At 41.9% G+C, this 27410-nt stretch overlaps 2 protein-coding genes across 4 annotated transcripts in view; one reads left to right on the top strand and one right to left on the bottom strand.

Moving 5' to 3' along the window:
• Positions 1-20865, top strand: part of RARB (retinoic acid receptor beta) — a 201678-nt gene extending 180813 nt beyond the window's left edge. For 2 of the 3 annotated variants that reach the window (XM_033165374.1, XM_033165375.1), the window contains exons 4-8: positions 3675-3835; positions 7542-7718; positions 14340-14544; positions 16156-16314; positions 19415-19611. In XM_033165374.1, coding sequence (XP_033021265.1) covers positions 3675-3835; positions 7542-7718; positions 14340-14544; positions 16156-16314; positions 19415-19611 — 899 coding nt within the window. Of the gene's footprint in view, positions 1-3674; positions 3836-7541; positions 7719-14339; positions 14545-16155; positions 16315-19414 lie in introns of all 3 variants that reach the window. The other variant, XM_033165373.1, reaches the window with a different exon arrangement.
• A 53-nt stretch (positions 20866-20918) lies between these two features.
• Positions 20919-27410, bottom strand: part of TOP2B (DNA topoisomerase II beta) — a 43991-nt gene continuing 37499 nt past the window's right edge. Inside the window, 6 exon segments of the mRNA XM_033165376.1 lie at positions 20919-21310; positions 21313-21406; positions 22704-22804; positions 25414-25452; positions 25455-25540; positions 27291-27399. Coding sequence (XP_033021267.1) covers positions 21246-21310; positions 21313-21406; positions 22704-22804; positions 25414-25452; positions 25455-25540; positions 27291-27399 — 494 coding nt within the window. The 3' untranslated portion in view covers positions 20919-21245.

Raw genomic sequence — 27410 nt, 5'->3', positions numbered from 1 at the left:
CTGGCTCTCCAAAGCATTCTGCCTCCCATTCAACACACTCAGTGGAACGATGAAATACTGCAGCACTTGAGTCCTAAGTATTTAATGGCTATAACGAATTCTTATATCAACATTACTCCGGGCATGTTAAATACAATAGTTAGATTCATAGTTGGTGTGACTTCATTAAAGCCCATGATCTTGCACTTGGGATTTGTGCAGAGATAACTAGCTTTGGGAAGATATAACTTATATAAAATACAATATACAGCATAATCACATATTCTGTATTTGCACAGCACGGCAGTTACAGTCACTCTGGGAACACTAGCTTGGAATTACTGATTTTTGTATGTTTATTTAATTCCCTGGCCTGTAGAAGAGTCTTGCCATTGATTTTTACGTTGAATTAGCGATATCACTGAGTATGTGTATTGCTTTGTTTGTCCAGAAGTTCTTTACACCCTTCAAAAATTGCACCTCACCATTTTCAATAAATTGTGTAAGGTGCTAAATTATCGCTTCATCTGACTTTGACTTTCTTAACAGCACAGATTTTATGCATTTCTACTCAAAACGTATGCCCCGTTAGATCAGCAGGGCTTACTCCCAAGGAAGTGTTTACAGGATAGCAGCTTTAAGTGTGCCTGACATTAAAGGATGGGGCTTTTTTGATAGCACAATTGCCTTAAAAGGCATGACTTAAAGGAGGCACCCCCAAACTCGGCCCTCCAGATGTTTTGGGACTACAACTCCCATCATCCCTGACCACTGCTCCTGTTAGCTAGGGATGATGGGAGTTGTAGTCCCAAAACATCTGGAGGGCCGAGTTTGGGGGTGCCTGACTTAAAGGGTGTTTTAGCTCATACCCTCCAATATTTCTCTGATGAAAATAAGGACATCTATCATCATCATCATCATCATCCTATTTTACCCCACCCACCTGACTGGGTTGCCTCAGCCACTCTGGGCAGCTTCCAACACATATAAAACATAATAAGCATTAAACGTTAAAAACGTTCCCTGTACAGGGCTGCCTTCAGATGGCTTGGGGGTCAGATAACTCTATACCTACAACATTTCTCCAATGAAAATAGGGACATCCTAAGGAAAAGCGGGACATTCTGGGAACACATCAGAAACTGGAGTGGCTTCTGCAAATCTGGGAGTGTCCCTGGAAAATAGGGACACCTGGAGGGATGTGTTAGCTGTCAGTGTAATATTTCACCTCCCTTTCCATCAACTCAGGTTCCCTGTACTGCTTCAGAACACAAATCTAAGTCACGCCACCCGAAAATGATGTTTCCCACCTATGACTTGAGACACACAGGACATATGTTTGACCCCCCCCCCCCAACAGCAGCAGCAGTGGCCTATGGGATTGCCACCTTTGTTCTAACGCGTCTCCTGTGCCTTCCCAGAGTGCATGATGGACAACAGCTAGCTAGCTGCTGATGGTTGAGCATAGCAAATGCAGCGTTGTGCCAAGGCAGTAGAATTGCCCTGCTTCCTTGTTATGTAAACTCCTCTCCCACTGCAAGGAGCAGCAGGCCTCTTGCCATAGAGCTCCATTTGCATATATTTCTGTGTGCTGATTGACACATTTGCTAAACATAAGGCCTCAGCAGCTACTTAGCTCAATAGCTTGGAACAGCTTGTAGAACACAAACACCTTATTTAGGGCAATCTTGCGAGCTGCTGCCAAGAACTCCCAGAGACCAGACGATTCAGATGGGAATTGCTTTGTGGTGCATGTGTTTCTGTGTTTCTTTTCTGCTATTGGGTGATGGGCTTGGCTGCAGTCCTGGCTTTATTTTGCCATAACGGTTCACGTCCCTCTGAGGAAGGTATTTTCAGATGGTGTGGGCTGGATTCTCTCTGCGGGTGAACTGGTTACCTATTCCTAGAGGGAGAAAAGGGGACAAGTGGATTTGAGCCTGTCTCCATACTACACAGCCTATAAAATGAGTTCCAAAGGATTCACAGAAAAAAAATCATAAGGGCAGCAGTAGGGCAGCCATTAACAAAATGGGGCAGCCAAATACCAATGATATCTAGGATACACAGTCCTGGTCCAACTCTTCCCCAGGCCCAACATTTTCACCACCATTAGTTCTTAATTTTCCATTTACACTCCTCTCATTCACTATACAAGCAAACCAAGTTTGTAGTTTAGCCTTGTCGCTTGGTAAGATGGCATAGGTAACTTATTGCAAGGCAGTCATGATTGGACCCGGTGCACTTTCAATGACATCACATTTTGGGCTTCTTGTGGATTATGGGTAGCTGACTCCATATACTGATTCCATTGGGGCCTGCATTGTATTAATGGTAGGCTTAATCCTCCTTCAGAGTGTAGCTGTAGCACTATTCCCTTTAGAGCTCACCTGGTTAATTTAGTTTATCTCCTAGAGTGCCTCAGCCCATGTATATATTACCCTAACCACAATTTCAATCCACTCCATACTTAGCATGTGCCTGCAAAATCCACGTTTGTCACTGTGGTACTACTAAGTTTGGTATTTCGGTATTAATATAGTGATAATTGGGTCACCAAGTGACATGGATCCTATATAGTAATGGAAATTGCAGCAAAACATATCAAAATGCAGTTTCCAAGAGGAGGCGACTTAGAGGTACAAACACCTTTGTTTATAGCACAAAGTGATTCCATGGGCAGTGCCAATGATGAATATTGTAATATCACGTGTCGTTGCATGCAGTTTGCCTATAAATAACTGAAGAGAGATCCTTGCACTGTATTAGGAACAGCATTACCATAAAATGTCAGTCTGGGTTAATTTACTATGAAGGTTATTGTTGTTGTTGTTGTTGTTGTTGTTGTTGTTATGGGGGGTTGTGGGGTAGGATGCTTCAGCTCAGTGGTAGAACTCATACATTGTGTGCAAATGATCCCAGATCAAATCCCCAGCATCTCCTGTCTGAAATCCTGGCCGGTTTGCATAGACTGAGAGTGGCTAACCTGTGGTTCTCTAGACCTTAGAATCATACAATGTTATGGTTGGAAGGAACCCCAAGGGTCACCTAGTCCAACCCCCTACAATGCAGGAATCTTACCCAAAGCATCCATGGCAGATGGCCATCCAACCTCTGCTTAAAACCTCCAAGGAAGGAGAGTCCACAACCTCCCGAGCGAGACCGTTCCACTGTCAAACAGCTCTTCCTGTCAGAAAGCTTTTCCTGATTTTAGTCGGAATCTCCTTTCTTGACACTTGAAGCCATTGTTCCGAGTCCTGCCCTCAAGAGCAGGAGAAAACAAGCTTGTTCCCTCTTCCACGTGACAGCCCTTGAGATATTTGAAGATGGCTATCCTATCTCCTCTTTTACAGGCTAAACATACCCAGCTCCTTCAACCATTCCTCATAAGGCTTGGCCTTTTGAAACTCCAGTTCCCATCAGCCCTCACCATTGGCCATGCTGCCTGGGGGCTGATGGGAGTTGTAGTCCAACAGCACCTGGATGGGTGCAGGTTAGCCACCCTGGTTTAGGTATCCTGAGCTAGAAGGACCAGTGATCTCACTTCCTACATCCCTGTTGTATTTATTGCTCCTTAGTGGTGTTTTGGTGTTCTCGGTATGTTTTGCTTCTTTAACGTTTGCTGCTGTAACCAAGCGCTGTTGGACTTTGGTTAGTGTGCCATACTTGAACTGCCTCCCTTCTTGCCCCCCTCCCAGCTGTCAGAAATGACAGGAACAAAAAGAAGAAGGAGCCTTTAAAGCAAGAGTTTATGGAGAATTACGAAATGACGGCAGAGTTGGATGATCTCACAGAGAAAATCCGAAAATCTCACCAGGAAACCTTCCCTTCTCTCTGCCAGCTGGGCAAATACACTACGGTAAGAGATGTGTGTAATGAAGACTGGAGGGGTCTGGTGGGCTGTCAGAATCACAAAAGTTAATTGATCTGGAAGGGACCAGGAAGTATTTAATGCAACGCCATGCAGTGAAGCAGAAGCCTTTTCATACCAAAGGACTTCCTTTCTTTTTGTGGCTATGATCCAGGTTGTGTAGTACTATGCGTGAGAGCAGGAGGGAGCCACATACCAGGTGATGGGGCAAAAAATAATAATCCATTTAATAAAACAAAGATCTAAAGATTTTGAAATGATCAATGATAGCATAGTGGGAATCATTAAAACAGAGGCCTACCGAGAGTAGAAGAACCACACTGTGGAGGCTGCAGGCTCCCAACCAAACCAAAGCAGAAATTGTGTTCAATAGGTTAAACAGAATTGAGGAACAAAAAAAGTGTGCATCCCCACCCTTCTGCAACTATATCAGTCTCTCCACAAATGTCTTATTCTATATTCTTAGTCGGAGATGCAGCAGATTGCTGCAAAAAAACAACAACCCACCAAAGGGGATCAATTTAGATGAAAAATAAAAATAAATAAAATTTAAAAATGGCCATGTGTTTGGATTTTACAGCATGGCTGGGCTTTTCTGCTGATAAAAATGTCACTAGGGGGCCTTACAGTATTATTCCACCATATGTCCTCCATTGCAGCACTATGGGAAATGTGGTTCTTAAGCTGCATGCGTGAACGCTCTTGGGAAAAAAAAAAACACTTGAAAATCATGCTGTTGTAAAACATTCAGCAAAACTCCACCGGTTTGATACTTCTCAGAACCCATGGAGAGCGAATCCTGGAATTTCCGCTTCTAACCTTCTTTTATATTAATTCCATATTTTATCTTTTGGCCTGCATATCAATGCTGACTCAGTTTTTTATTTCCTTATCGAGGGGAACGACTACAAATGTGCTTGTTTTCCAAGTGGTGCTTTTTAGCAGCTCTGATTACCGAATAAAACGTTGTTGCAGCGCTTTCTGGTTACGGCATTCGTAAGATGAGGCACGGCCGTATTTGGTCCCTCTTGACAAAGCAAAGCAGTGCAATAAAACAGCAAGTGAACTTGGTGCTTTATTGACTAACCTCTTCTCTTCAGCTTGCGTAATCGCCAAATCAGATTTGCATTTTGTTAAGGCTGCCGGGCATCCGCTCAAAAGCATCTCTGTCAAACTTCCCTGGCTCAGGGGTGTTGGGTGGAAGAGCATGATAAACCGAGCTCATAAGATCCCGGTCAAGATTTTGTTCACACTAGCTGATTTCATGCAACGTCTTCTTTCCAGATGGATACCCTGTTGTAAAATGATTTCCTGCTCTAGGCTCTGCTCCTCGCTGCCATTCCCCCCCCCTATGGATGTGGATAAACTGCCTATTAAATTTAATTACAACCTGAATGGCTGCACATCTTGATATTATTCCCCACCCCCACCTACAGTATTTCACCGAGGTCCTTGAAGATGATCTAAAATAAATCTTAAGGATGCAGACTCACTGGTAGGAGAAGGAAATGTTTCCATGAGCAAAGCGGTGACTGTTAACCCCTTTATGCCGCAGAATGTCCTGGGGCAAGTCTCGGCATCAAAATTCATCTCTGCACAACATGCGTGGGAAAAGTTCCTGTTGGATTGTGCCTCCTAAAGGAAATGTTTTGTGGGGATATTTCCTTCTGCTTTCTGTTACTATTCTGCCCAAGCAAAAGCATTTCCTTCGCATGTCACAGAGTGCCTTGTTTCTGTCAGCAAATGAGTACAGGCTCAGCTACTGGGAAGATGGTTGTGTGATCCTCTTCCTGTTTGTCAAACTGCTCCAGGACCTGGAATTTACCTATACCATTCATCAGGACTTTTGAGTTTCTCTGCCTCATTTTCAAGTTTTCCCATTCATCAAGTTGGTACCAGTCTCTTCAGGCCTTTCCTGTTCTTGGCTGAATATGCCCAGATTCTAAACCTATTTTAAATAGGCCTCAGACGTGGATCCAGCAGCAGCAAGTCTCGTGACATTCCTAGCCTTTCAGTAGCCCTATTTAAGCCTTCAAAAGAAGGCACGAAGGCTTTAAATGGGGAGAAGGAGGTACATAACATGGCAACCCCTGTTCCAGTGTACCCATGTTTCCTGGGTGTGTCTGCTCCACCCCTGACTTTCCCGCAAGGTTTGAATGAAACTTGTCAGCACACTTGTACACATTACTTGGCTGGAGAAGCGCATTGCAAATTTCGGAGTAGTGTGGATTTTGAAGGAAGATAGGGCTTCCGTTGCATATTGTTTCACAAACTGCAGATTAGGTAGAATCTCCTTGAAATGCAAACTGAACTGAACTTCTCCCCAATCCCTTCTTCTTGCAACCAGGAACCCTCAGCTGCTGGGCTCTCTTGCAGACATTCCCCTTTGTCCACTTTCTCTGCAGCACTGTGCATGTGAAAGGTTCATCTCCTGTTGTAAACCAATGTAATTTTCTTTTATGTCCACGGTGCTTAGGACAGGCCATTGATTGATTGATTGATTGATTGATTGATAAAACACAAGTAGGGTTTCTTCCAGTAGCAGGGCACACTTAGGATATGTTTGATTCTACATTTCACAGGTGCAGGCAGCTTGAAGAGTCCAGGTGCATTATAAATCTGTTCTTTATTTGCGGCTGGAAGAGCCTGGATCATTTTGGGATGCTCTAAAGCTAAACTGGGTGAAATCTGCTACATGGAATAGTGTTGCAAGCATTAAGTAAACATCACAACTTTCATTTTCCTGATAGGCAAACGTTTCACAACTGTTGAACTTTGTGCGCTGGGATAAAGAGGTCACTCTCCAATACCATATGTGTTGGGTTTTTTTTAAATCCAGAGTTTTATAATTGTGTAAAAGATGGCTCATTAGTTTTTCATAACAGATGGCTCATCTGTTCATAACACTGACTTTTGACAGAGCGCTAAAACTCTTCCCGTGTATAGACAAGATAAACTATTTTGAACTAATTTGCTAAAACAATAGCACATGAAAAGATCTCACATTGACTGCATTTTGCATGTCATAGCAAGCCATGGTTTACCGTTACCGTGAATGCATAGTTTGCTCCTGATTTGCCCCTCTCTGCTGGTGAGCAGGACCAACAAGATTTGGCTGAGTGTTATGTTGAAGCAGATAGTTGTGGTTTGTTTTGCTCCAAACAAAGCACAATCTGCGTATGTTCTTGGCTTACCAGTCATGGTTTGTTTGATACCCAGTTTGAACCTAACACTGAGCCAAATTTTCTTGCTTCTGCTCACTAGCACAGGGGCAGGAAGCTGGTGTGCTCTCCGTATTCACAGCAGACTATTACCTATGACTTTTCATGACACACAAGCACAGCCATTGTGCTTAAATTATGTGCCACCAGACATAGTCCTTTTCCTAGATATGGAAACCAGTGTTCCAGTTCTACTTATTTAAATCCTGGGTTATAAACATTGTATAATTAAAGAGAAAGAAAAATGGCAATGGTATTTGGAAAGGCTGAAAATTATTTTGCCTTATGGACAGATGGCAGCTTTCATTTTTGAATGATTACACCAAGAGCATTCCCAGCAGCAAATTTCACTGCAATTCAGATTGCTAATAGAAATTGTTGTAGCAGGATCTCTCCACTCTTCATTATTTATATGGATTCAGCTACACTGCACAGAAATTGGCAGATCTTATTATTCCTTCTGTTCTTTCTAGAACTCTAGCGCTGACCATCGAGTTCGGCTGGACCTTGGGCTTTGGGACAAATTCAGCGAACTTGCGACCAAGTGCATTATTAAGATAGTGGAATTTGCAAAACGGCTGCCTGGTTTCACAAGTTTGACAATTGCAGACCAGATCACACTACTTAAAGCTGCATGCTTGGACATCTTGGTATGTATCTTCTATTTTTTGTATGATTCACTTACATTTTGCTGTCATTTACTGGTGGCTAAAACAACAACACCCAGCCAATGGCCCAACCCACTGCTAAGCAACTGTTTCAGTTGTGATTTAGTTCAAATGGACTTATATTGTGTATCCTTTGTAGGCTCCACTGAAATGACTTGAGCAGCAATGTTTCCTTCCAAATTCTGTAGTCCTTCACTTGACTGCAACCCAACTATAGTGAGAAACTTGAATGACTGAAACCAGGTTTTTCATGTTGCTGAAAGCAAACATGGACGCAAACAGTAGCCTTAACCTATGTGGTTTCTACTAAACTAGGCTTGCAATATGTTTGTGGAGAGTTTAAGTGTTTGGGCAATAGATAGTTTAACCCTCAAAGCTGGATGAGTCTCAGGAAGATTTTCGATTTTCAGGCGATGATCCTCACCTCTTCTAAGAACTAAACTATGCCAATATCTTCAAATTTGGTTTTTTGTGCTTTGTGCAGGTCACAGAAGTTTTCTTACCAGAATTTGCATTTGTTGTTGTTGTTCAGTTGTTCAGTCGTGTCCGACTCTTCGTGACCCCATGGACCAGAGCACGCCAGGCATGCCTATCCTTCACTGCCTCTCGCAGTTTGGCCAAACTCATGTTAGTAGCTTCGAGAACACTGTCCAACCATCTCATCCTCTGTTGTCCCCTTCTCCTTGTGCCCTCCATCTTTCCCAGCATCAGGGTCTTTTCTAGGGAGTCTTCTCTTCTCATGAGGTGGCCAAAGTACTGCAGCCTCAACTTCAGGATCTGTCCTTCTAGTGAGCACTCAGGGCTGATTTCTTTGAGAATGGATAGGTTTGATCTTCTTGCAGTCCATGGGACTCTCAAGAGTCTCCTCCAGCACCACAATTCAAAAGCATCAATTCTACGGCGATCAGCCTTCTTTATGGTCCAGCTCTCACTTCCGTACATTACTACTGGGAAAACCATAGCTTTAACTATACGGACCTTTGTCGGCAAGGTGATGTCTTTGCTTTTTAAGATGCTGTCTAGGTTTGTCATTGCTTTTCTCCCAAGAAGCAGGCGTCTTCTAATTTCGTGACTGCTGTCACCATCTGCAGTGATCATGGAACCCAAGAAAGTGAAGCTATTGCAAAATTGCGATGTATTTTCTTTAAGTGTAAGAGCCATAGCTGTCAACTTTCCCTTTTTTCGTGGGAAATTCCCTTATTCCAGCGCTGTTTCCCACTGCAAAAAAGGGAAGGTTGACAGCTATGGCCGTTTCCCAGTGCAAGAAAAAGGAAAGTTGACAGCTATGGTAAGAGCACACACACAGCCTTGATATTAAATCTGGCTTTGTTATCCTCAAAGAAGTGGTATGAGGAAGACTCCAGAAGAGTGGTGGCCTACAAATGTCAATTTCTTTAAGATAATATTATGCAAAGAGAAAAAAACAACAGTTTGCATTTCTAACTAGTCTATTTGTTTATTTATTTAGGCACGCATATACCACCCATTAATCCATTTTTAAAAAAAGAAAATAAACTTAGTAAAACTATCCATATAAAACCAACACAAGTAGGATAAAATCATTCTAAAACTGTACTAAAATCCAGTTTAAAATAATGTATGCTGAGTACTAAAATACACTGAAACATAATTGTGAAAGACCTGGGAGATTAAAAAGGTAATCGCTTGGCACTAAACCTCTATGTGCAGAGCATTCCACAAGGAATGTACCACAACGGGAAACACTCTTTTCGTCCTGGGTATCTGCATCACCTCTTTAGACAGGGAAACCTGATGATGGGCCTCTGATGAATATCTTAAGGTCTGGGTAGGTCTTCAGGAAGACGTTGGTAACCTGCGCCGAAGCCATTTAGGACTAGCACATTGCATTGGGCCTGGAGATAGACAGGAAGCTAGCACAGATGACAAAGCACTGGTTTTGTATGTTCATATTTTCCAGTCCCCATTAATGATCTTGCTGTCCTTTTTGGGGGGCCACCTGGAGCTTACAAAGCATTTCCAAGGGCAGCCCCCATGTGTAACTCCTCACAGTAATCTATCCAGGAGCTTACCTGGACAACTGTGGCAAGGTTATCTCTGTTTTATGAGCTGAACCTCAAGTGGCAACCCTGGATTTTGGAGCACGCACGCACGCACACACGCACACACCCTGACTACATGCATTTTCCTTTAGGGGCAGTCCAGCTCCACCAAAGTCTGGGTTTGCAATATATGGGTGTCAGATCATCAGCGTGTTTCCTCTCTGCCCCTTGTTGGGTGCTCTGTCCTCTGCTGTGCATATTGTGTTTGGCTCAGCCTACCGTTTGTTCAGGAAAGTTTCCTATCCAAATAATTGGGCTCCCATAATCCCTTGTAACGTCACACAAGATCCTGGGGAGGAGAATATTAGCTGCTCTGACCATTTTTCTTCTTGTTGCTTTGTCACAAGCTGTTGCAAACTGTCCTTCCCATAGGACACTGATATATATGGGTGAAGAGAGCACAGTGTAAAAGGAGAGGGAAAGTATCGTAGGAGCTGTCGTTGCAGTTCCCAAGATCCCCGCCTCAGATCCCCTTCTTCTTCCTGGCGTCCATTCATACTGGCCTGCTGCTGCCGTCGCCTCCTTCTTGTGTGTGGTCTCACCACAAGACAGAGCCATTTATTACGAATTGCATGCCTGCCTTGGTGAGCGCTGTTTTGATAAGGCATAGTTAACTTCTTCTTTACCCCCCAGGAAAGTGTACTGTTAATTTATAAAATATGACACGGTTCCCGGGCATATTCCTTTGCAATGATATGAGAAGGGAGCTGAACGGAGGTTGAGAGTGCAGATGGTTTTAAAAAAAACCAGTTAATATATTGTTGTTGCTGTTGTTTTGTTTTAAAGTTGAGCGAGAGTTTACATAGCTTAACATCCCTCTCCAGCCCTTCGCTCTTAAGATGCCTGCCATCTATTTTGAGCCTGTCAATTCCAGGAATGCTTGTCAGCTGCCAGACACAATCACTTGTAATTTGGGTTGCTTAAGAACACCCTCCTTATCCTTGTAAATATTTGCTTAGCTTGGTGGATTGGGCCCTGGCAGCCAGTTGTGGTGCAGTTGGGTCATTATAAACTCCAGACTTGCAAAGATCAAGTTTCCCAAACATTTCCAGTTTTTCCTTCATTCCATTTAGTTCTTGGTTGTAGATAGTAGTGGTGGTGGTGGTGGTGGTAATAATAATAATAATAATAATAATAATAATAATAATAATAATAATAATAATAATAATAAATAATTGTACCCCACCCATCTGGCTGGGTTTCCCCAACCACTCTGGGCAGCTTCCAACACATGTAAAAACATAATCAAACATTCAAACCTTCCCAATACAGGGCTGCCTTTGGATATATTCTAAAACTCAGATAGTTGTTTATTTCCTTGACATCTGATGGGAGGGTGTACCACAGGGAGGGTGCCACTGCTGAGAAGGCCCTCGGCCTGGTTCCCTGTAACCTCACTTCTCGCAGTGAGGGAACCACCAGAAGGCCCTCGGAGCTGGACCTCAGTGTCTGAGCTGAACAATGGTTTTGGAGACGCTCCTTCAGGTATACAGGGCCAAAGCTGTTTAAGACTTTAAAGCTCAGCACCAACACTTTGAATTGTGCTCAGAAATGTACTGGGAGCCAATGTAGGTCTTTCAGGACTGGTGTTATGTGATCTCAGTGGCCACTCCCAGTCACCAGTCTAGCTGCCACATTCTGGATTAGTTGTAGTTTCCAGGTCCCCTTCAAAGGTAGCCCCATGCAGAGCGCATTGCAGTAGTCCAAACGGGAGATAACCAGAGCACGCAGCACTCTGGTAGGTTGGTAGGTAGGTAGGTAGGTAGGTAGGTAGGTAAATGGTAGGGTCTCAGCTGGCGTACCAGATCGAGTTGGTAGACAGCCGTCCTGGACACAGGTCGTAGTCTCAAATCTGTGTTTCTGTCTGAGTGTACGTACGTACAACTCTTGATTCAGAATTTTGTGGGCACTTTAGAACTTCTGCATCTGCAAGTGAGCAATGGATTGGGCAAGTACATTGAAAAGGCCAGTAATGAGCATGTCACTGGATTTGTGTATTTCCTAACATTTCTATCTTGCCTTTCTCCTGTCATGGAACCCAAGGCAGCATACATGTGTTTCCCATGTGGTCTCTCATCCAGCCCATGACCAGACCCGTATCTGCTTAGCCCCAGCAAGGCGGAGACCTCATGTGCAGGCAGACCATACCCTGGGATCATGTGTGCTTTTCTTCAGCTGTTGCCTGTTGTGTTTTTTTAATTGTGAGGTGTTAACATTCATCTCATGTTATGAGAACTTCCAGTATAGAAACTAGATTGAAGCTGCATTTGTGTAAACCACATTTCCCTTGCTTGCTGTGGCACCTTGAAAGGAAACGCAGCTTCTTGCACCCCAAATCAGCCCTGATGGTGAATCATTTGCAGAACAGAGAATGTACCAGTAGCTGTAAACTGCGGCCTGCTAATCATCATGTTGAGTTTGTGTTCATGTATGTGTGTGTGTGTGTGTGTGTGTGTTTTAACACGAGAAACACAGTGGGAAGTTTCTAAACTGTATCTTGCCCTCATCAGCGAGTATTATGGGGTGTGTTTCTCTGGGGTTGTGTTTCCCATGCTCCTGCCATTCATAAATAATTTCTCATGAAACCTTCCTGTTTGCCGTGCTCGATAAAACCAGATTATGGTCAACGGCTACAGAGAGCGTGAAATAAGAGAAACGGCCTTGCATTGGAATATGCCACCGCATTTGTCACTGGCAGTATTATATGTAACCCAAAGAGACCACATTCTTCTCCCCAAGGAGCACCGAGAGGCAGCTCAGGTTCCCTGAATGTCAGTCGCTCTCGGTGACTGTGGGAAGGGTCCTTTTCACTCACACTGCCCATTGTTTTCCTCCTCTCTGAAGAAAACCTGCTCAGATGTGCTGTTTTATTTATTGGCGAGACTCTTGTGGGGGAAAGGAATACAACCCTACAACCCTGGTTCTTTCCTTTGGCCATATTTCTGGAAAACAGGCATAGGGCTGAACCGAGAATACAAAGGAGCCACAACAACAGGGTTCATGCCCTACCAATATATCTTATTGTGGCTGGGGTAGCAGGGTGGAAGAGGAAGTTGTCATAGTTAGATTTCGTACATTAAAGAAAATAGACTAGAGAATTGGAAGAGCTCTTCTGGCTTCAAAGGCCCATCTTGTCTAGCATTCTGTTCTCTATTCAGAGACATGGAGAGAGGATGTCTCTGAATAGAGGATGCCACTGAAAGCTTTATCCGCACCCCATGAATTTTTCTAATCCTCTTTTAAAGTCATCCCTCTATCCTGTGATAGCAAATTCCATCATTTTTCAGAGAGCAAAGACATTCTTTCACATGGATAAGGCAGGGCATCCATTTATAAATAAAAATAATAAATACAAATGAGAGAGAGAGAGAGAGAGAGAGAGAGAGAGAGAGAGAGAGAGAGAGAGAATGAGCAGAGTTGGCCTCCTCCCACCAAACTCTGAATTGGTCTGTCAAAAGTCTGGGATGTGCCACTTTATTTCTCAAATCTATTGGCATAGCATGAGCCACTGTTTCTCCCGTTCTCCTGGGGAGGGAGAGAGAGAGAGAGAGAAGAGTGATAGATCCAGTTGACTTCTTCCTGCATGCTAAGCTGGAAGCAGAAGAACCCATCCTCATGCGACTTCTGCATATGTTATATGCTTTGTGGATACCTTTGCAAATCATGTGATAAGAGTGGTGTGGACATTTAAGGTGGGTTCTTGGGAAAGGAAACCCCTGCTAGTATTCCTCATTTACTTTTCTTGACAGGGACTTAAGACTGCAAATCCCAGAATGCTGTCCTTCCCACTGGCAATTCTCAGACCTTTATGTTATTCTTCTTTCTAATAATTGTTGTTAATATGGATCTATGGGTCAAAGGGGATCTGAGAAAACAGCAGAAACCAAACCCATGTGCAGGATGAATGCAGGACACAATCTAACCAAGATTTAAGTCCTCCCAAGTCCCCATTGGGACCTTCCCAGTGGGGGAGACTGTGGCTGCAGATTCTGTTCAAGCTTCTCTTTCTGAGCAGCTCCTGTTGAACTCACTGAGTCTCACCTAAGCATGTGTAGGATTGGCTGCACACAATGCACTTAAGCACCAGACTAAAATCAGGGATGTAAGAAGTACTGAACTTCAGCTAGATTTGGTTGGCATCCGTCAGTCTTGGGAGACAATGGAGGAGTGTGCCTTTGGGAGTGAAGTCAAACCGTCAGAGTTACAATGCCTGCTGTATCTGTAGAGACCAATATGGGAGAGACATGTTTTGTTGCAGCTGGGGCAGACAAAGGCGTCTAGTGGTGCTGATGCAGGTGTCCCATGGCGTTTCTTCTTCCTGTGCTCTTGCCAGCGGTCATTCCTTCTCTGGTCCCATAATTGTAGAGTTCTCAAGAAGCCATAATCTGATGTGGTCCTTTCCCAATGACTAAGACAGCCCCTTCATCTGCCTTTGAAGAGCACATCCAGACACCTGGACTCCATAAATTTCATAATTTCAATGTTCATAAACAAAATTACTTTCTCTCTCCTTGACCCCCAGATTCTTAGAATTTGCACAAGATACACGCCTGAACAAGACACGATGACGTTTTCCGACGGCCTTACACTGAACCGAACTCAGATGCATAACGCTGGATTTGGTCCCTTGACGGATCTTGTGTTCACATTTGCCAATCAGCTCCTGCCCTTGGAAATGGATGACACGGAAACTGGCCTGCTTAGTGCCATCTGCTTAATCTGTGGCGGTATGTCTTGCTTTGTCTTTTGATACGCTGAAATGAGCATAGGACAGAGAAGAAGTTGTGTTTGACAAGTGCTGGTATCTTCAGGGTTTACTAGAATTCATGGAAATGAAAAGTTGTTTCCAAGGAGAAGTTTCTACCGAACTTGCCTAGGTCTGTGTTGTTCAACCTTGGGCCCCAGATGCTGCTACACTACAACTTCCATCATCCCTGACCAGTGGCTAACCTGGCTTGGATGATGGGTGTTGTAGTCCAACATCTGGGGACCCACGGATGAGGAACAAGGCTTTTTGAGGGGAAATAGTGGTGTGGGGAGGGGGGAATGACACTATATGGTGCCACTGTGTGTCACCAAGACTAGTGGGAATGCAGACCATATGACAAAATGGGAGCCGATGTAGCCAGAAATTGCCCTGCTTTCTCAGCTGCAGTCATGACAAAACTGGCTGCAGAAATAGGCATGAAATCTCCCCTTCCCTATGAACTCCATGTAGATCTTTATTCCTCATATCACTGGTTATCTGTAATGATTAAATTTTTGGAGAAATGTTCTAACATGGAATTAGTTGGAAGTCATTCCCCCCCCCTTTTTGGTATTATTTTTGTTCTTTTTCCTTTTTTTAGGATAATATAATGTATTATATTTTTGATTGCAGTTTATGTTATTATGTTTACATCCTTGTAATTTTGTTTTTGTATTTTCTTCTGTCTTTGTATTATTTGTTCATTTTATTCAATGCTTGTTTGTATGATGTATAAGTATAAATAAATATTTTATTTATTTATTTTAAATTGCCCCTTCCCTGGATTTGGGGCTGCTGAGAAGGCAGAAGTTTGAACTTTTCTTAAAATCTTCCATTTCTGGACTACACCTGTGCCAAAGGGTTTTGAAGCTATTCCTAATGTATAGATATCATCTATGCAGCAGTACCTCAGCATCAGATCCTATGTACATTACAGATAAACCACTGTAGGGTTGAGTGAACCACAAAATTTTTCACAAATCATGTATTTTTGAATCGCTCGAGACTCTTACAGACGTTTCATCTAAACAGGACAGTCCAAATTCACCTCACAGCTTCCTTTAGGCAAAATCTGGAGGCAAATGTATTAAACAGGAAGCACTAGTGACATGCCTCAGATTTATTTATTTTTAACTTAATGGCTCTTAGTTAACTCAGTGTTATGCTGACACCTACTGGCACAGAGGGATAATAGCATCGTGCTCCGATTGAGAGATGAAATGGCCAGAAAGTACCCTGTAGAAAAATAAAACTTTTTGTGTTGGAGTTCATTTTACAAATTCAAAATGAGCAAAGTTATAATTTATTATTGGTCTCTTAAGTAAACACAAATATATAGTTAGTTATGGCAGTGCAATTGTCTTTGCTTAGAGCCTTAGAGAAGAACAGGAACTGTTTTTTCCAGACTTGTTAATACATTGCCAGTTTGCTCAGGAAAAGCCCAGAAGTGTCATCATGCTAGCTTGGAGCTGGGCCATGGAAAGCAAAGAATTTGCAGTAGGCAGAATTTGGTCGTGTTAGTTTGAATGCTGACACAAAAGTTTTGCTGTTTGCTGTTTTTCACCGCTTGTAATATTTGTGTTTTCTCCAGACCGCCAGGACCTCGAAGAACCAGCTAAGGTAGATGAACTACAGGAGCCGTTGTTGGAGGCTCTCAAAATATACATCAGAAAAAGAAGACCCAACAAGCCTCACATGTTTCCAAAGATATTAATGAAAATCACAGATCTACGCAGTATCAGTGCAAAAGGTATGCTAGATTCCTATGGAATAATGACTCTTGCTTGGTAGGAAAACATTTATGCTCTGATCCCCAGATAGAATTTATCTAGAGTCCTGTGCCCAGCTATTGAGTCATGTGACCCAACCATGGACGAACTTGATTTGCCATGCCTTTTGAGCGGTGATGGGCTTGACCCATGGCTGCTTTCAGTGCAGAGGGGCGTACGCAAACCCCAGCGCTATGCACACACATTCCTGTCCCCAAGAACATCCCCTCTCAATGTAGAAGCACCTTCTTGAAGAAAACCTTCCAAGTGATTCTAGCGCACCATTATTTCTGATTATTTTTTCACTGCAGTCATGCCCTGATTTGCCAAAGTGCAGCTAAATAAACTCACGGTTCAGCACATAATTATGTGGACTAGAAGCGGCGCATGACTGATTGACACATTTGGCATCAAAGCTCTGATGCATGGGGAACAGGGAAGCAGACCTACAAAGTTTCTAAAATCCATTCATTCAGAGTTGTCCTTTGACTTTTGTGGCCCCCGTGCTGTTGTACTGTTTATACTCATCCAATCATCCTCTATTTGATAGAGGCTGGTTTATTGGGGACACGGGTGGTGCTGTGGGTTAAACCACAGAGCCTAGGGCTTGCCGGAATCCCCGCAACGGGGTGAGCTCCCATTGCTCGGTCCCAGCTCCTGCCAACCTAGCATGTCAAAGTGCAAGTAGAAAAATAGGTACCGCTCCGGCGGGAAGGTAAACGGCGCTTCCGTGCGCTGCTCTAGTTCACCAGAAGCGGCTTAGTCATGCTAGCCACATGACCCAGAAGCTGTACGCTGGCTCCCTTGGCCAATAAAGTGAGATGAGTGCTGCAATCCCAGAGTCATCCGTGACTGGACCTAATGGTCAGGGGTCCCTTTACCTTTACCTTGGTTTATTATACCGAATTATTACAGAGAGCATAAAGGATAGCAGTATATATATTTAGCACTGTATTAAGCTAAGAAAGTTTTCCAGGAATTTCTAACAGTCAATTTATATTGTTATACTTTATTGCGGGTGAATGAATTCCTAACACCTGGCAGCTGCCTGTGTGTGTGTGTGTGTGTGTGTGTGTGTGTGTGTGTGTTTTCCAGGCAAACCCCCTTTGATATGAAAGCTGCCTTGAGTGCCTAAATGTCAGAGAAATAAATGCAACATAGTTTATTCACCAAAGAGATCATGGCTGTTTAATGAGTCTGCAGTGTTACGCCCTCCTTTCTTTGGAGCTTTTGTTCCTTCTGCAGCAGTTCCTTGGAGATGCCTTAAGTGTATAAACTCAAATAATCTTGTATATATGGACAAACAGTCTCTAGACAGCATGGTTACATCCAAATTCATTATGTCCATGATGAAACATCCCTTCTGCTAAATTGCAGTATTCACCACTTCCCAAAAATCCGTATATGCAAATCACCAATAATAATTATTTCACCATTACAACTTAACCAGTTTTCCCCATTTTGCTTAGCATCATGTGAGCAGCCCTCCCACTTATCAATGCATTATAGCCACAATCCAACAGTGTTTGTCAATTAGTATAGACAACTCTAACTTTTCATAAGGTTGTGGTTAGAAATTATTCGCTCTGAACTTGGTGTCCTCACATGCTTTTCCAATTGAAAGTTTTAAGTGGTAATGTGTTTAAAGGCCTTACCTAACTTGTAAATGTTTCCAGTTATGTTTCAGCTTTAGAACCTGCTGAGACATATGTGAAAACATAACCCACCAATTGTACAGAGAGGCTTTTTTTCACTCTCTCCGTGACACAATAATTCCACTTTCTCGTTAGGCAGAAGTGATTAAAAGCAGCCTACTGATTCATTAGTTTTGTTAGTAAACCAATTTATAAGAGGAAGTTGGGGGTGGTTATTTGATTTCTGGTAAATAATTGATCTTCCAACCTCCTCCAGTACTCTCCACTACTGTTTGTCCTGAAGCATTGAAGATACAGAAATCGGAGATAAATTGAATGGGTTTTGACTTTCCTTCCTGCCATTCTATAGCCGTTGCTCACATCTTCCATGCAGAGAAGTGCATGGAGAAAATAGGAGCAAATGCTTTGCGCTGTCTAGAGGTGGAAAGGCCTGGAAAAAATGGGGAAAAGCAGGGTTTTTTTGTGAGGGGTTTCCATAAAAATTGAAAAAAGGTTTGATATTGTTTGAATATTCCACGCCCTTTTTTTCTTCAATTTTTCGGGGGGGGGGGGAATGGCTTTGGGGGGAAAACAGGGGATGAGGGACTGGTTTTTTCCCAGGCCTTCACTTCTCTATTTGCACCTATGACTTTTAACATATTTAGGGTGGAATACTAGGACTATTTACTGTATGAATACCACTTGAAGCAGCCCTGTGTTCCTTTGTAACCTGTCCATTCAGTCAGCCAAGTATTATTGTGCTTCTGCATCTTTGGTTAAATGTTTAGTCTTAACCTAGACTCTTTGTTGTTACTGCAGTGGACTAAAAATTTTATTCTGGCTCGACACTGTCATGGACTCATACCTGATGCATTAGGTGCACAAAATGAAATCTTAGTTGGCAGGTATTTAAAGGTGAAAATTCTAAGGGGGTAGTTGAATGGGAATAAAATGCAAAAATTAGGCAATGGTGACGAGAGCTTAAGTATTTGAAACGTGCACCCCTTTATAGTAGCAGATTGGTTATAATTGCCAATGTATTATCCAAATCATTGGAGGTCTACAGTAGCCTGCTGCGCTGTGTGGCTCATGATTACAAAATATGGGTTCCCCTGACATGTAAGAGCTTTTTGTTTTTAAAGTGACCCCTGAAGTAAGTGACCTGTGACTCCACTTTTAGCATAGTCTATTATGACATAAAAAGGATGTGTTCTTCAGCAGCTTTGAACATGAAGAAGGTGCTTCTACCTGGGCAAGCGTTGCTTCCGAGCATTTTCCCTTTCTTGTGCATACACAGAACTGGCTCCTGGTGCTTGCAAGCCTCTCTTCTGCCTGAAAGAGAGGCTAATCCTAGTCTCTGGGTTTCCTGTCCCCTGAAAGTTGTGCATTTTACTTTAAAGAAACCTGACTTGATAACTTTACTTTTTGTTTTTTTGTTTTTTACAAGGTGCTGAACGTGTTATTACACTGAAAATGGAAATCCCTGGCTCTATGCCGCCTCTTATCCAAGAAATGTTGGAAAACTCAGAAGGACACGAACCACTGACCCCAAGCTCAACCGGGACCACAGCAGAGCACAGTCCTAGCATCTCCCCAAGCTCCGTGGATAACAGCAGCGTGAGTCAATCCCCACTGGTGCAATAAGACATTCTCCAGCGACATTCCTAACATTTTATAGACAGGGATGAGACGCACGAATAGTCTTTACTGCTGCTCATTTTCTGGACTTATATATAAACACACTAAAACCCAACAAGGACCAAGAACTTTTCATGTGTATCTGTATTATATGTACACACACACATACCCAAACAGATGCCTTGCAGCTTAACTTGAAACCATAAACTTTTGAAATACTAAAAGAACTAGTTCATGAAATAATTAACTAGTTAAGCTTCAATTGTTTCTGCTGGAAATCCAAGATTGTACGGTGACAAGACAGATCTCAAACAGGAGGTTAAAATTATGATTTTACCCATTTCTGATGACTTTGTACATAAACAAAATATATGGGCCTGTACTTTCTCTACTGGATGTTTGGTGCTCTCCTTTTCTCTTGCGTACATGAAATGACCCAGACATCATGCTTATGAAATGGACCGCTTACATGTCCAGGTGAAAAAAAGTTCTAAGAGAGACATTCTAATTTAGTTAGGATGAAAACTTGTCTTTGCTCTCTTTTTTAATGGCCTCTGTTTGTATTTCTTCCTTTCCCAGTAAAAGGATACAAAGAAATTCACTGCACTAGCAGAAGGAACTTCTGTATACATGTAACTGCCAGACCAGTTATTTGGATGTAATTTGTTTTACTGTTAATGTCACTTTAAAAATTTACAAGGGGGTTTGTTACTTGGCTGACTTCTCTGCATTTAAAAATAAATACTAAATTTTTAACTTCAGTTATAGCCTTCAAGGCAGAAACACTTTCCAGTGTTAATGTTTTTTTGTTTTGTTTTGTTTACTTGTTCACAAGCTGTTAGGGGGAAATTCATGGGCTAATGATGACCAGGCATACTCACTACCTCTGAATTGGTGACACTAGTGAAAACAAATATGGAGAAACTGTCCCCCCCAAGCCCCACAGTCCTCTCTGGTAACAAGGGGCTGTCACTAGAATACCCAAAAGCAGAGTTGAGAATCTGCCTCTTTGACTTTGTTAATCACCATAAAACAGAGTGGAAAATGTGGTAGCGTGGTTACAATTTTTAAGTGTCAGTTTCTTAGGTTTCATTTTAAAGCACTAGTGAATTTTTTTTATATATTCTAGCAAGTCTGTGATGTACTTTCACTGGCTCTGTTTGTACATTGAGATTGTTTAACAATGCTTTCTATGTTCATATACTGTTTACCTTTTTCCATGGAATCTCCTGGCAAAGAATAAAATATATTTATTTTAAACCTGTGGTCAAAAGCAGTATCTTTTTAGTCAAGCCCCCAAACGCAAGGAAATTGTTTTTATAATTTTTTTAATGTTTAAACTTCATTTCAAAAAGCAGGTTTGCAGTTTGCAACCATGACAGTTAAAATGTGTGCTTTTGCACAGCTCCCTAGAACATTTCTACAAGCCGGTCAGACAAATACATGACATTTCAATGAGTAAAAAAGAGCATAAAAACTGTCGGTGTAAGAACAAAATGTTAAAATGCCTACGCACAATAAGAAAAAACCATCAATTACATCATCACATAAAATAAGTCAAATGTACAAAAAGTCTGCGACAAAAAGGGACAAAGGACAACATAAGATATTTGTTGGAAGTTTGTGTGCTCTTTGGGCACTTAATTAAACATCGCAAAATCGTCATCTTCATCAGACTCTGCAAAATATTTCACTTCTTTTCTCGCCGTCCAGTCCGCGGCCTGGAGGCTGCTTCAGAGGCAAACTCTGAGGGGAAGATGTCTACATCTGAGTCCTGATCAAAGGAGGCTTTCTTCGGTTTCTGTTTGATAAGGATTTTTATTTATTTTTTTACAGTTAGTGAAGACCACATGTGAAATGTTATTTTAACATTGATTCGATACTTTAACTGTTATCTAAAATCCTTGCTTAGTCAACCAAAATCTTCAATGCTTGTAGTCTAGGAGTGGTTTCTGTGACTTAGCCTAGTTTGCCAGCTGCAGCACTTTCTACACTGCGATAGTCTGGCCTAGTTGTCCATGCTCCTGCATGAACTACTGTAATGGACTATACATAGACATTGCCTCGAAGACCGCAAGTTGCAGCTACTGCAGAATAATAATAATAATTTATTATTTATACCCCGCCCATCTGGCTGGGTTTCCCCAGCCACTCTGGGCGGCTTCCAACAAGAGATTAAAAATATATTAAAACATCAGTCATTAAAACTTCCCTAAACAGGGCTGCCTTCAGATGTCTTCTAAAAGTCAGGTAGTTGTTTATTTCCTTGACATCTGATGGAAGGGCGTTTCACAGAGGTGGGTGCCACTACCAAGAAGGCCCTCTTCCTGTAACCTCACTTCTTGCAGTGAGGGAACTGCCAGAAGGCCCTCGGAGCTGGACCTCAGTGTCCGGGCTGAACGATGGGGGTGGAGACGCTCCTTCAGGTATACTGGGCCGAGGGCGTTTAGGGCTTTAAAGGTCAGTACCAACACTTTGAATTGTGCTCGGAAACATACTGGGAGCCAATGTAGGTCTTTCAAGAATATGTCTGCTAGGCTGGTAAATGGAGCAGCTTGATGAGACACATGTGTCTCCACTTTTGAAAGTGTTGCGTTGCCTGCCAGTGAGCTACCAGGCCCAATTCAAGGTGTTAGTACTAGCATATGAAGTCATAAACCGTTTGGGACACAAGCACCTAAGAGCACATCCCATACCTCCAGCTCTACAACTGGCAAGGGAGACACTGTTGAGGATGACACTGTAGGCACTGATCCATGAAAGGGTGTTCTCAGTTATAGTTCCCCATTTGTGGAATTGCCCTCCCTGCATCCGTCTCTCTCTTTAGTAATGTTTAGGAAGAACTTTAAACATTCCTGTTTACTCAGGAATTTGATGGCTGAAAGATACTGTCCCTGGAAACCTTAAGGTTATTAGCTGTTATGGTTTGTAATTGTTTTTAAATGTTTTGTATTAATGTGTTGGTGTTTGCCGGCAGAAATTTAAATTATTATTATTATTAACCTTCAAACTGACTATTGTTTTCTCCAGGAAGAGAATGTTATGTTGTTGGAACAGAAATAATACAAGTAAAAATAACTTGTAGATGCTGAATTTACCTTGCTTGGCGTAGACTTCGGTGTTTTCTTCCCCGGGTTATATTCACCTTCATTTTCAGAACCAGATGCTTTCCTTTTCTTTGCTCCTCTTCCTTTTCCTACTAAAACATTAAAGAAAACATATATGCAACAGTTATTTATATGTTTCAGAACAGCAAATTGGATTATCTGGAAGTTATTTGACCGTTTTAATAGAATATAGATTGAATCAAGTGGAATTTTTTGACCTATGATTCTCTACAGGAATTTGTTTATGTGTATTAATAAAACATTAGAACTGAAATTCCTCTACAAGAATAAAGGTATAAAAAAACTTCCCAATATATGCCCCATACCCGAGCATCAAAAGAAATGCAGCACATTCTTTTGCCTCTTCCAGAAACGTCACACCCAAATTTCCACAACCCAGACCATTGTACTGGTGCAAAATGAAAGCTAATGCTACCGATTTAGGAGCTCAGTATCTTCTATCATCATCAAACAAGTTGACATTAATTATGGAACTCAAATTCTATTTCATTTCACAGGAGTCTCACTTTTGTGACTAAAGAACTGCAAGAGAAGTAATCCTTTGATTGCTAAGACAACCAAGAGTTACATGAAACTTCCTTTTTTTTTTGCTGACTGATTACAATTACAATTACTATTGTAAGAGCCAGGACATGATACCTTTTCATCAAAAATCACTTGTCATTGCTAAATGTTCATTCACCATTTGTGGACTGATTTAATTATTACAATTCACCCCTTAGGCACAAGAGTTGGGAACCTTTCGGGCTCCAGATGTTGCTGAACTACAACACCTATCATCCCTGGCTACTATCCATGTTTGCTAGGGATGATGGGAGTTGTAGTTCAGCAACATCTGGGGGGGCAGGCAGGAAACAAAGGTTCCCCACTCTTGCTTTAGCATAACTTCATGGGCTTTCATACTCAGTAAGGGCTATGGCCACAGCTGCATTCACAGAAAGAAAAGCATCGTGTCTACTATAAAGTTTATAGTAATAGCAGTGTGCCTTGCAGTTCACAAACTCTTCCATTAAAAAAAAAAAAGCTTTCTCTTTAAAGTGTATTTTTGTTCTCTCATTGACAACAGTTGAACACAAGATTTAAGGTCTGCTAAAGGTTTGTGATACTACATAACAGTTTGTGTGATGTGACTCTCCAGCTAGGCCCTGAATCTAATTCCACATCCTGAGTATATTCTGTCCCATCCTCAAAGCAGCTTCGTGCATCCTCTCTTCATGCTGCCAGTGTGAAGAAGAAATGCAAACTTCCACAAGGGTGTGATATGTGTGACCTGCATCCACAGCCAGATAATGTACATCTTGCTAAAATCACCCACAATAATACAACAACAGGACTCAACATGGACACTGGTACCAGAGTCTGCAATAAACCCAGATGCCAACTTTGCTGCCACATAAACCCAGACAACACCATTACTGGTCCCAACAACATCAAACATACCATCTCAGGACTATTTAATTGCTCATCTTCCAACATTGTGTATGCAATCAAATGCCAACAGTGCCCTTCAGCTCTCTATATTGGACAAACAGGCCAAACCCTACACCAAAGGATAAATGGACATAAATCTGATATCAGGAATCACAAGACAGAGAAACCAGTAGGAGAACACTTCAATCTCCCAGGACATTCTATAAAAGATCTCAAAGTAGCTGTCTTAATACAAAGAAAATTTCAGAAATAGACTGGAAAGAGAAGTTGCTGAATTGCAACTCATTACCAAACTCAAAACCACGGAGAGGCCTGGTCTGAACAAAGACATTGGATTCTTATCTCATTATATATGACAAAGCTATCTTTAGCCATCTCACCCCTTGCCTCCAAGAGAGACAAGAAAAAGGCTGCAACGAGCTGTAAGAATTGCAGAAAGGGTAATTGGTGTTAGCTTGCCTTCAATAGAGACAATTTATGCTACCTGAGTTAGGAAGAGAGCAGAGAGAATTGTAGCAGATCCTTTACATCCCGGTCATCATCTGCTTGATTTACTTCCATCTGGACGTCGCTACAGGAGTTTCATATACAAAATCGGCCAGGCACAAGAATAGTTTTTTCCCTTGTGCCATTAAATTGTTAAATTCATAGTTGTATAGCTGAAGGGGGGGTAAATTATGGGTGGGGTTTCCTTGCTTCTTTGTATTGTGAGAGGAACAGTGTCTGTATGTTTACATTGCAATGTAGCTGAAACAAATTCCAAGTATGTTGGAAAATGTACTTGGCCAATAATAAATTATTCCTATTCCTATTCCTAAGACCCTGTAATAATTGCAGTCGTTAGTCTACACATTTTCCACACCTATCAGCTGATCACCCCTTCCCACCACCCTTCTGAGTAATACCCCTCCCCACTCCCTCACTATATTTAAGGGTCTGGTGACTTCCGTTTCAGTGTATCTGAAGAAGTGTGCATGCACACGAAAGCTCATACCAAGAACTAACTTAGTTGGTCTCTAAGGTGCTACTGGAAGGATTTTTGTTTTGTTTTTGTTTTGATCTTGCTAAAAGGTCACTTTCCCTTTCACATATTAACAGCAAAAGCAGGAAAGAAGTGCAGCTCACTTGCACTCCACCCCTGCTTCATTCCAATTAAACGATCTTCATTCCGAGATGAAGAAAAAAAGAATAGTTATTACCTACACTCACATGGCTACATCAAGCGAAAATACGCAACATGCAAACTTACCTTTGGGAGTTGCAGCCTTCTTTGGAATGCCAAATTCAGGTCTGAATCAGAGTTTATTATTTCCATCTTCTTGGGCTTAGGAGGTTTTTTCGGTTTAGAGGGCACATCCACCGGCAGTTTTGCTGCTAATTAAGAAATACTACATCATCATGAGTACAACAGATTCTCCCTACATGTATGCAGAGCCCCTACAAAGAAATGCTCTGTGTCTTCCATTTGTTTTCCTTTTCACTTTTAAAGGCTAAAGAATGGCTTGTGATTTTCTGCATGTGTGGGTTCAGATATTCTTTGTGTTCCTTGCAGCCCCACCCACCCACAAATTTACTTGCTCTGTTCGACAAGTAAGGAGGAAAGGACTTTGTTAAAGATGGGGTGCAAAATCATGTGGGTGGGAAAGAATTATACAGGACTATATTATCTAGGATATTATTCCAAATGTTAATAAAAATGCCCATCTTTCTATGGATCTGTCTTGATGATTATTTGATATTCTTTCCTGATAACGTCAGTTCAGTCCCGTATCTTCTGCAACCGTCTTTCCAAATCTGAGCGACGTGTAACTCTGCCCCATTAGCAATTAACTGTACACCAGTATTTTCTGCTTCTGATTTTAATATATAAAGAAGAGTAATTGCTGTGCTTCTTGAAGTGTTTATTGTGTGCTGAAAACTAAATTCCAGATTTGATTTTTTTAAAAACAACAACTCATATTAGATGAATTTTGGAAAACAGATATACGGTAGGTATGCTTGATTTATTGTAGGAAATATTAGTGAAATTCAGAAATGGGATGCAATACCCTTCTAGTAATGTAGAATATCCTTTTAGTAATATACTAGTATTATATATATAGTAATATATATAATTAGTTTGAGTGCCCAGGGTTTTGTTGCATATTTTGTTATGATTAACATTATCCCTCTGTGATACTATGGATTTATCTTTTCAAAAAAATATTAGGGCACTATGGAAGAATTGTGCTAATATTATCATCATCAACAAGAAGAAAATATGTAGACAAGTTTCTCCTTGATCTTCTTTCCCTTCCTCTTAGCACAGGCAAAGATTACGTAGAACAGGCAGTCAGCGTCTCTGACTCCCATATTTTGCTTGAGTCTTTCAGTTTCCCATAATCTTAGTTTAGGCTGAAGTGGGAGAAGGTAACAGGGAAGCAGGGCTTTGCGGAGGCAATATAGGTCCATGGGACTCTCTCCACATGCAACTGCTGTACTTCCACAGGGTGAAAGTTCATAGTCCATAAGTGTAGACAGCAGACAGTTATCAGTAGAAAAACTTGGCAAAGTATTCCTTTCATGCTGGAACTGCGTTTCACTCATTCTCCAGAAAAGAGGTAAGAGAAAAACTTGCTTACGTCCAAAGAAGTGAAATAATGGATATCTCTACTAAGTAGTTTTAAATACCTTGGTGATTTTTTTTAGACTGAAAGGTATGTATTTCATCCCCCCCCCAAAAAATAGTCTGGCCCCCCCACAAGGTCTGAGGGACAATGGACCGGCCCCCTGCTTAAAAAGTTTGCTGACCCGTCTATTTAGTCTCTGCCACCTGCAGTCTGAAGGGTAGCAAAACAGGGGAAGACTCTCGGTTTAGACAGTGGACAGCCGTTACCAGTCAGGGTAGACAGTTCAAGGCTTAGTGGAACCAAAGGTATCCCCCCCCCCAAAAAAAACCCCCAATATATTTAGAGGTTGATTATGGAACTAAAAGGCTTTGGCACTGGTGCTTAAAGAATACTATTCAGGTCATGGCTTGCCATGATATTAATTTGGCTCTAGTTAATGCTACCACTTCTTTTGCTGCAACACAATAGAGCATATTTTAAATGAGCAAGATAACCAGCAAATCCAAATACTTGCCTTTTTTTAGCAACTACCACTTTACTTGGAGATTTCTCTGTCTGTTTCTGAGTAAAAGAGGAGGAGAAGACTGGTGTTGAATCTTCGTCATCACTGTCAAACTTGGATGTATCTAAATAAAAG

The sequence above is a fragment of the Lacerta agilis genome, chromosome 12 (genome assembly GCF_009819535.1).
Source record: "Lacerta agilis isolate rLacAgi1 chromosome 12, rLacAgi1.pri, whole genome shotgun sequence".
NCBI classification, from domain to species: Eukaryota; Metazoa; Chordata; class Lepidosauria; order Squamata; family Lacertidae; genus Lacerta; species Lacerta agilis.
This window is presented reverse-complemented; position numbering and strand designations above follow the sequence as displayed.